Source organism: Poecilia reticulata, chromosome 8 (genome assembly GCF_904066995.2).
Source record: "Poecilia reticulata chromosome 8, P_reticulata-male-v2, whole genome shotgun sequence".
NCBI lineage: Eukaryota > Metazoa > Chordata > Actinopteri > Cyprinodontiformes > Poeciliidae > Poecilia > Poecilia reticulata.
Window position 1 is genome coordinate 5,459,464 of NC_088837.1, and position 9,899 is coordinate 5,469,362.

Here is a 9,899-nt window from a genome sequence, read left to right on the forward strand (position 1 = left end):
CACCCACAGCTTGTCCAGCAGAAAAGAGAGATAGAGAGAGGTTCCCTGCCGTTGACCAATCACATAAGGGCGAGCACGTGACCACAATAAACAGGAAATGACTATGCTCTGTCCTCTGTTGCTATTTCAATGCTCGACAGTTCGTAGGTTTGAGTCGAAGGAACAACAACGCAACAAAAAGGAGCGCGGTAGTGCTACATAAATGTAGTCAGAAAGTATCGCAGTTTGACGGCGGAGGAATGACGACACCACAGAGAAGGTAAGCTTTATTTTACTGACGTGGACCCGCTTAAAACGGCTGTAAGTCATTAAAATGGTCCCATGCTGATATATTGTCATTGCAAATCACGTGAAAATCCCGTAGAAATTCTTGGCCCTGATGTGTATTACCTACATTTAAGACAACTACACGAAGAGCACAAAGTACATTGTCAGGACTGTATACTGTTCAGAATAGAAACTAGGATCAGATTTAACAAAGTAATGTTTCATCTGGATTTTTATGTTTTTAACCATTCACCCTAGAATGATGAAATATTTATATTTTTAAGCCATCAGATGTCTTAAATTGAACTTCACTTGCACTTTTTATTTGCTTTAAGTCTACTTATCTAGATTTTTAAACAAATTATAATAACAAGAAATAGATTGTGTTTCCTCTCACCCATTTTTTCACGTTTCCACCCAGAAAATTAAAATGTTCATAATAATTAAGAAAAAAATTAATGTTCCTAAATGACTAGGCAAATACATAAATTAAAAATAACAAGAACATGTTCCTGGTAGATCTTGATTGTAGTCTTACCTGCTAATTCTGACTTTATTCAGATTTTTTTTCTCTAATGACTATAACTTGGCATGTTCTGATAATTGACCAGAGAGTGATATTGTTTTGTTTTATTTTTTTTCTTGATTAGTTATGATTGGTGAGCTGCAGGTGAAATATTGAAACAAATTCAAACTAAAAAACTCACACTAATGGCTTCAGGAGTGTCCAAAGTGCGACTCCGTCCCCCAAAAAACAGAAATTCTATATATATTATGAAGAATTATAGAGATGTGTTGTGCCAACACAGTTGGTCATGCAGATTAAGACTTTTTATTTTTAATGAGTGGAAAACTGTAAATGTTTTTACTACAGTGGATGATGTTATGGAAAAAAACAAGTATTTGCCTTTTAATAACCAAGTAGTTAAATATTGTATAGGTAAAAGAGAAAATTATTATTCTAAAATAATAATTTTAGAATTTTTAATTGGGGTGGGGGGACTACTTTCAATTTGGGCAGAACATTTGGACACTACCTGCCTACAGGCTTATCTTGTGAGGGTCCTGCCCCTTAGCTTGAAAGTCAGCAGACTGAACGCATCTGTAACCAAGCAGTTCAATAATGCCAGTCTATACAGTTTTGTCATAACCAACCATTACAAACAAGTTAATCAATTTATTTTTGTTGGTTTTTTTGTTTTTTCATTTATGTTCTTCCGGTTCCTCCATTTTGCACCGCTGCTGACTGACCCACTGCCCGGCCGTAGCGTTCTCTGATATAGTGTGTGAAGTCTTTTACATCACCCACAGTGAGGTGACAACTATGACTGTGCAAGTGTAGCTGGGAACCGGCAGCAGAAGCAGCCGTTAAAGTGACATACCTGAAATTTCATTAGTCATAGGGTACGGTCACATGTCTGCCGTCTCTGTTTATTATCTCACTAAATGATTTGCTTTGGTTTATATCGGCTGATCCGAGGCGGTGGGAAAGGAGCTCATTTGAGCCAGTATGAACAGTGGGATTCATTGTGGACGGCTACTTGTGTCACATGTGGACAGTAGGAAACGGTTTACGTTTTATGTTATGTGTTTTATGGCGCATAGAGCTCTGTGATGATCAGGAGAAATGGGAGCAGCACTACTCACTTGGACATGGTGACCGGCTGTAGTCATGGACCCCACCACGTCCTCCACCTATGTTTACGGCAGGGCCGCCGCTGTCGACCAGTTGGACGACTGGGATCTCCTCCCCTCTGTGTCTGCTGGTTCTCTGAGTCAGGCGATGTTCTACGAGGGCCAGGCTGTGGAGGAAAAAAGCAAATTTAAATCCAAGCTGGTTTCAGCATGGAACAGCGTCAAATATGGTCAGTTTGGGGTTTTTTTGTTCCCTACACATTCAAACAATTAATCTACTTACGATTAATTATTGATTAATGATTTATTAGATTAAAATGAGTGCCAGTCAATTAAGTACTAACATCAGCTTAGACCTTCTTTTAGTTTTGTAGTTTGGCCGCCATCCAGCAGAGGGCGCCGCTGGTCATTCTGGTGATACAGGATTAAAGAACAGGAAAGAGAAATGACTGTTCAGAGTTTGGTGCAGGACAAAAAAAGACACTTTATGCGCTTCTGTTTTGAAATAAACATTCGACAAGCTCCTTAAGTTTGACCTTAATTGCGTTCATTTAGACGAGCAGCATGGAAAAGCAGCGTTAATTTCATGTTAAAATATCACTGATATGCTACAAAACGGTGGATGCGACGACAGGAAAGCAGCATACCTACGACGGCGTATTAGGGTCGCTGTAGATGGGGAGGAAACTGGAGTACATTTCCGCCATTTAACTCAAAAATTTTGAGATTAATTCTCCGGGAAAAAAAACGTATTTTTCTAGAAAATCTCTCGAGTTTTGACGGAAATTTACTCCTCTTCTTCTATCTACTGCGACCCTAATGCGCCGCTGTACATAAAAGACAAAACTTGCAACACGACGAAACAAAACATTGTGCTAAGTACGGTTGAGTTTTGCAACCTATAGAGGTTGCAAAACCGTACTTATACGGAGCCAAATTTTAACATTTCTTCAAAAGCAACCACAGACTAAGTTTAATTACGTGAGAACTACAGTTTTCAGTTCATTCAGTCAGCATGTCATACAACTGACACAATTTTTTTTTTAAATGTAATGTTTTGTTTTTTTTAATTCAGCATATTATGAAAAATTTAGTCCCGTCATATTATGGAAAGACATAAAAGACAATCTGTTTTTGAGAAAATTGACTTTTATCATTTAATTGTATAAGATTAATCATCGATACTTTACATCCCTACAACACATATTTTGATGTGTTTTTATTTTTTAAGAAGAAGAACCCCTTTATTTACTTCACCAGGCTGGACCATGAAGCAGAAATCCAAATTTAACAAGGACTTGCCGCTCATCATGCTGGGGAAAACCTACAATCTCAAAGATAGCGGTGAGGTCAACCAAACCGAACATTCGACCGCGCAGCTTTTCATAATATTTCAAAAAAGTTTTAAATTCCGTCTCTGAACCCTGTCAGGGGACAAGGAGCGTTTCCGCCGCTCCTTCGCGTCCTTCCTGTGGCTGACGTACAGACGGGGCTTCCCTCAGCTGCCGGGCTCCTCTCTGACCACAGACAGCGGTTGGGGGTGTGTTCTGCGTACTGGCCAGATGCTGCTGGCTCAGGGCCTGCTCATACACCTGATGCCCGCAGGTGACAACACACACAACTAAACATGCAAATATAATCTAATGGGGAGAGTGAAGGAAAATGAAAACATGCTCTTTTAATTAGCTGTTTTGATAAAAACTGTTGATGTGACACTTTTTTTGTATTTTAGGGCAGGCATGGTATTTTGTTAATTATTAGTTTTACATGACAATCTAAATGTTTTTCACAGTTTAAATGACTTTTATTGGCTTTCACTGGGCTCAAGTAGCCACAAATCGCAGTTGTTGTTAGACCTGAAACGATCGTTTCGATTAATCATGGTGAATTAAATCAATTAATAATTAAATCAATTATTAATTGATTTAATAATCAATTAATCACTGACTCGAGTGTACGGACTCAGTATGTCGTTAGCTGAAAACACACTTAGAGCTGTAATTAAGCCACAAATGTACAAAAATATATACATTTTTGCATTTAAGATTAATAAACCTTCTTTGTTAAAAAAATGGAATTTAATTATTAGCATTTTTTTAATGCATTTCTAATATTTCATAAAAAAGCTTAAATGAGAAATCTGCAGAATGTGCCAATTTAAAAACATCTTATCTGAATAATCAAAAGATAGCTAAGATAGTTGTTAGTTGCAGCCTTAAAATAAAGTATTTTTGAATTGAATTGAAATTGCTGTCAATGTAGGAAGGAGGCACACAGAAAGCAGCCAAACCGCTGCTCCCGTAAATGTTACGACATTCAAATAAAATCCTTTTAATTTGTGAGGTGAATGATATTTTCTGTGCATATTTAGTGGAACCTCACTGAAACTGTCACTGTATCACCATCACAGAGTCACACATAGCAGTGAGTAAGCATGATAGTGCTGTTGTCACACCGATAACTGATGGCAACATTGAGCAATTTTATAGAAAATTGTAGCAGCAATTTTTGAGTAATATGATGGTAATGGCCTAATAATGCAAGTTCACTTTTAAAGACCAATAAACTTTGTACAGAACACTTCACACTGAAACTGTCAGATACTTTGAATATCCAAAGTAAAACGCAGCAACTAAAAACGACAAACAAAACGAAAATAAAAACCACACACAACTGAAATCATAAATAAAATGGGTTATGAAGTCTCCATAAAAAAATTTCCTTAAAAAAATGTGAATCATCAGAATGGAAATGATCAAGCTCATCCTAACTTATGCGATCTGACAAATTGTGTAACTGCTTATCGCGGCAGGCGTAGCTGCAGTGAACTCACAGGCGTCTACTCTTTCAAAAACGAATAAAATGTGAAAACGGTCGCAGCAAAAACTGAAGCTACAAAGCTTGCAAAACTGCTAAAAACATTTTACTCCCATGACTGTGCATGATGTAATTAAGTAACATTTTGGGAAGGAAAAAAAAAAAGTCTCGGAACTTCGTCTAGACTGGACCTGGCCTGTGCGGTTCTCCGCCGTCAAGGATGACCTGGACTTGCTCCACCCGGCCGACTGGACGGCAGGGGAAGTCGGGAGAAAGAGGGGCCGGAAGCTGAGCGTCGGCTCCCTCCTGGACAGACCCATGGAAGCCACGCACAGGAGGGTGGTGGGCTGGTTCGCCGACCATCCCACGGCCCCGTTCGGCATACACACGCTGGTAGAGCTGGGGCGAAGCTCGGGAAAGAAGGCCGGCGACTGGTACGGCCCGTCCATCGTGGCTCACATCCTGAAGTGAGAAGTGAATGAATCCCTCGCAGCTGTTGGAGCATCAGAGCGGGAGATTCTTCGTACTCTGACGCTGAATGTGGTCCTGTTTTCAGGAAAGCTGTGGCGGCTTCAGTGGATCTCCCCAACCTGGTCATTTATGTTGCACAAGACTGCACCAGTAAGTGGTTTCCACGTCAAATGTTTAAACTAGAGATGCGCCAGTCAGGTTTTCTTTGTCTAAACCGATTTACAATTTATTTATTTTTGTTTGTTACGGTCTAACCTGCTGATTCCCGTTTTTTGTCTAACTATAATAATACCATTATTATAAAACACAATGTATTCCTTTACATTGTGTTTTAAAGTTATTCCCTCATCAAAAACACATCTGGAGTGTTGCTCCCTTGATTTGTGCATGCATGTTTGAGAAAGCCTTTAATCTCTGGTGTCAACCATTCAAACGCCTTTGAGCTCCTTCAGACTAGCCAACAGCAATTAGCAAACACCAGTTAGCATCATGAGCTCTTAATAGGAGCTATGTCTCCGTGAAATGCTGATTAAAAACATTGTTAAAGGGTTGACAACGTGATGACAACGTGATGACTTCCTGAAGACGGAGTTTCAGAAAGAGCAGGAGCTTCTTAAAGAGACAGAGACCCAATTTCAAGGCATTGAATTATGATGTGAAATTTCTTTAAAATCATATTTGACATATAAAACATTTTTATAGCCACTGAAGGTTAATTACTTTTTTTGTGCTATAAAATGGCACTACATGCCTGGAAAATATGTAATACTGCCTCTTTAATAGGTTGCAGAAGTTTTGAATCCAGCAGGATTACAAGATGATTCCATCATTTTGTATATAGCTAAAAAAAATTGATTTCTATTGAACTCAAAAAAGTTAATCAAAGCTGAAAATGGTGAGATTTCTTTGGTTTGATGCTTTTAATGGACGAGGAAAAAAACTTGTGATCAACAGAAAATGGTCAGTTTTCAATCTAAATCCAATTGGTGCATTTCTAATAAATATTAAACTGAATTACTCTTTTAGTTTAGCATGCTGTGGTTTAATAGTTTTTCTTTCTTTTTTTTTTTTTAGTCTACCTCCAGGATGTCAGAGGGCTGTGTGAGCGGCCGCTCCCTCAGAGCTGGAAGTCCGTCGTCGTCCTGGTTCCTGTCCGGCTCGGAGGACAGGAGCTCAATCCCTCCTACATCACCTGCATCAAAGTACTTAAACCATACATGGCTCTGTTGTTAGTGAGGAGAGAATTAGCATCCTATGACCAGAGATGTGCTAACCAGTCAGCGAGAGTCTGGAATGAGCCCATTTTTGCTTAATAAAATAGGCTGAAATGTCATTTTTATTCTGTTCTATCTGCTAAACCAGCAATAAACAAGTGTTCTGTTCATGCATTTTCTTTCTAGAAACTTCTGATGCTGAGGTGCTGCATCGGGATCATTGGTGGCAAACCAAAGCACTCGTTGTTCTTCGTTGGCTTCCAGGGTACGCTTGGTGACGTTACGACAACATCTGATCCATCTAATCACGGTTTTTAAGTAAAAAATAAAAACTAAAAATGTCATTTTGCCTTCCCTCCACCCCTGCTTTGATGAAGATGACCATCTGCTGTACTTAGACCCTCACTACTGCCAGCCTGCAGTGAACATAAAAAATGACAACTTTCCCTTAGAGGTATAAGTTAGCATTTCACTTCCTTCCCTTTTTATCACTTTCTGTCTCGTGTCGCCTGGTGACACCTGCTTAGTTTATCAACCGTTAACAACATAGTAGTAGAAGAAAGTTTATAATACAGCTCGTCATTTCAACTATTATGAAACTGACAGAAATCAGAGCTACACTTTTTTTTTAAGAAAATCTCTTATTGCTGATGATTTTCTAATTTTCTGATTGTCTCATGTTAAAAGGCCAAACTTTATGTTTTTTGGTGGGGATTTTATGTGACAAACCAAAAAAGTGGTGCATAATTGTTGGGACATATGTTGTCCCTGAACAATGAGTAACTTGTCTAGCTAAAAATAAACAAAGGGTATACAGGACAAAGTTAAAATGACTTGATTACACAAATTCTGTCAGTACAAACAGTAGACGGAATTTGAAAACCATGTTTTCAAACTTATTTTTCTTTTACTTTAAAATTAGTCTTTCATAAGAAAATCCCAACAAGATAGATGGTTGTTCTTGGTTGTAATATGACAAAAAATGTAAAAGTTGATGTGTGAATATTTGCATATCGGTGTGAATGTTAACCCGTTTTTCCGATCTCATCTCTCGTCGCTGTTTGCAGTCGTTTCACTGTAAGCATCCCAGGAAAATGGCCTTTTCCCGCATGGATCCCAGCTGTACCATAGGATTTTATGCAAAAGGTCAAAATGAGTTTGAGCTCATGTGCGCAGCTGTGAACGAGGTATGATTTTCTTCTTGCTATTCATCAAAGGTAGCATTTCTTTATTAAAGGGGCAGTGTTATGTAAAATAATGTTACGTTGTCATAAAAAACATACCCGGAGTGTTGCTTTAATTCTTTCATGCACGTTTGAGAAACCCTTTAATCTCCTGTAGCAACCACTCCGCTGTGCAAAACACCTGGGTGGACCTAGCTCCGCCTTCGAGACAAACTCCTCCCCTGACAGAGCAGCAGTCCCCATGACTCCCCCACTCAGCTCCTTCCAACTAGCCATCAAGGTAGCTAAAACCAACAAAATGACAAAAATTAAATTCAGAAAACATCTTTGTTACATGAAAAAAAAAAAAAAAAAACGTTAACAAATGGGGGGGGAAAGAACTAAATCAATGTATACATAATGACAATAGAATGCTTTGACCTTTTTTGCATTCTGCACCCAAAAATGAACCAAGTATGAAACTACTGTAAAATTGTATAACTTATAAAAGCTAAACTAAAGCTAACCAATGTTTGCTGAGTAAAAAAAAATAGAAAACTAACTCTAAAAACTAGCTCAAACTTACTCGAGTCACAACAAAATTAAATTAAGCTACAATAAAGAAACCCCAAAACTATTCTAACCCTGCTAGCCAGCAGCAATTAGCAAACATCTGGTGGAACTGCACATCTGCTGAGCTCATTATACGAGCTACTTCTCAGTAAAAACGATGCTAAAGGGTTAGCAGAAGAGCCATATGATAATTTCCTGTAGGCGGAGTTTCAGAAAGAATAGGAGCTTCTTAAAGAGGCAGAGGCCCAATTTCGAGGCGTAAAATTGCAAAGTCAAATTTCTTCCAAGTCATATTTGATATGTAAAGCATTTTTATAACTGAAGGCAACATAATTACTTGATTTTGCGATAAAATTATACAATGTGGCTGGAAAACGCATAATACCGCCCCTGTAAGTTCAGAGAGGCTTAAACGGATATTTCGATGCGCCTTAATCTTAAAACTCACAGCTTTGATCGACGCGCTCTGCTCCGCAGGCTGTCTCCACATCAGTAGAGACGTACCCCATGTTTATATTCTCCGAGGAGAAGCGTCGGGACGTGGAGGAGGAAATCATCAGCAGCATCACTTGCATCCAGAGAAACGGCGAACCGAATAACGAGGACAGCAACAGCATGGACGAGTTTGTTCTGATATGAACAAGAAATTGAGGTGATGGGCTTTTTGTCTGTTTTGCGTCTGTGTGGAAACCGGTGAGGATTCGCAATCTCCCGTCTTCGACGAGCTTGCAGGACTCAGTTGGGAACACACAGGTTCAGCAAATATGAACTGACCAGGTTTTAGTCGCCTCTCTGCTGTATTTTTATCTGTGTTTTGTGCGTCTTTGAAATTGTATTTATTCCAAATAAAGAATATTTGCATTCATTCCTTTTAGCAGACAAGCTCAGAGGAACAAAAGTGTCGACAAAAGGGAAGCGCCACAGTGCAATGTGTGTGTTTTGTGCTCATGTGGATAGATGAGCTGCTCTCTACATGGACTGGAAAAGCGGATTTCTAAATGTTGATTTATGACCCTATTTGAATTTAAGCAAAATAATAAAACATGCTCTCTAAATGTATGTCTTCCTGTGAAGCATTTGTTCATGGCAGCTTGTCATTAATTCACCCATTGAAGACATTCTACACCAGTTTATTTTTCTATATGTATTCTTAGAAAATATTGAGGTAAATGACCATACAAAGTTCCAAAACTCCTCTTTAATTCAATGTAATTATAGATTATCATCCCTACTGGCATTCACGCAAGTTCTTCAAACATATTGTAGTCAACTAAAACAAACTCTGCATGCTATGATTAAAACCACTTTTAGCCTTTAGGCCTTTCACTTCTTCCTTTGTGGTCTTCAACAAAGCAGTTACATGAGACTCGCTGATCTCTCACTTCCATCTTTGTGCAGTCTCAAGCACCATGAAAGCAGCTTTGATGTCTTTTTAACTCTCATGCTCGGTTTGCACAACCGAGACAGAATAGTAACTAAGGCTGAGGTACGAATTCTCGATTCAGCAAGGCGAGAAGCTCCAAATATAAGCAGAGAGGCGACTCCTGAGATTACCACAACGCCTGCAGCTCTTGCTGGTCCAAGTCCAACACATCGGACGTAAGCCGGCCTTTCCCCTGTTACGGAATCCTTTATATAGTCAGCATGGCCGTGTAAGTCCTACACTGGTTTGGCCTCTACATCTTTAGTCTTCCCGGTCACTTGTGCATGATGGTGTGTTTACCAAGCCGCAGCAAATGACTTGTGGTTCTACAATTCT

General features: G+C 39.1%; 1 protein-coding gene across 3 annotated transcripts; it reads left to right on the forward strand.

Moving 5' to 3' along the window:
* The first annotated feature begins 23 nt into the window (after positions 1-23).
* LOC103468375 (cysteine protease atg4da-like) lies at positions 24-9,195 on the forward strand. 3 transcript variants are annotated; one of them, XM_017306280.2, is made up of 12 exons: positions 24-259; positions 1,873-2,132; positions 3,163-3,246; positions 3,334-3,507; positions 4,904-5,186; positions 5,276-5,340; positions 6,265-6,392; positions 6,591-6,669; positions 6,782-6,858; positions 7,472-7,591; positions 7,746-7,868; positions 8,618-9,195. In XM_017306280.2, exons 2-12 carry the CDS (start codon positions 1,940-1,942, stop codon positions 8,777-8,779), a joined length of 1,488 nt encoding a protein of 495 aa, XP_017161769.2. In that variant the 5' UTR covers positions 24-259; positions 1,873-1,939; the 3' UTR covers positions 8,780-9,195. The 3 variants fall into 3 exon arrangements, with proteins under 3 accessions (XP_017161769.2, XP_008413646.2, XP_017161770.2); XM_008415424.3 differs by lacking the exon at positions 7,746-7,868 and having other exon boundaries at positions 31-259; XM_017306281.2 differs by lacking the exon at positions 24-259 and having other exon boundaries at positions 1,993-2,132; positions 3,134-3,246.
* Positions 9,196-9,899: the final 704 nt, after the last annotated feature.

Coding starts and splice junctions, on each gene's coding strand:
- LOC103468375 (XM_017306280.2), top strand. CDS start 1,940: ATGGACCCCACCACGTCCTCCACCTATGTTTACGGCAGGGCCGCCGCT. Junction 3,508..4,903: donor CATACACCTGATGCCCGCAG/GTGACAACACAC, acceptor AACTTCGTCTAG/ACTGGACCTGGCCTGTGCGG. Junction 7,592..7,745: donor TGTGCGCAGCTGTGAACGAG/GTATGATTTTCT, acceptor AATCTCCTGTAG/CAACCACTCCGCTGTGCAAA.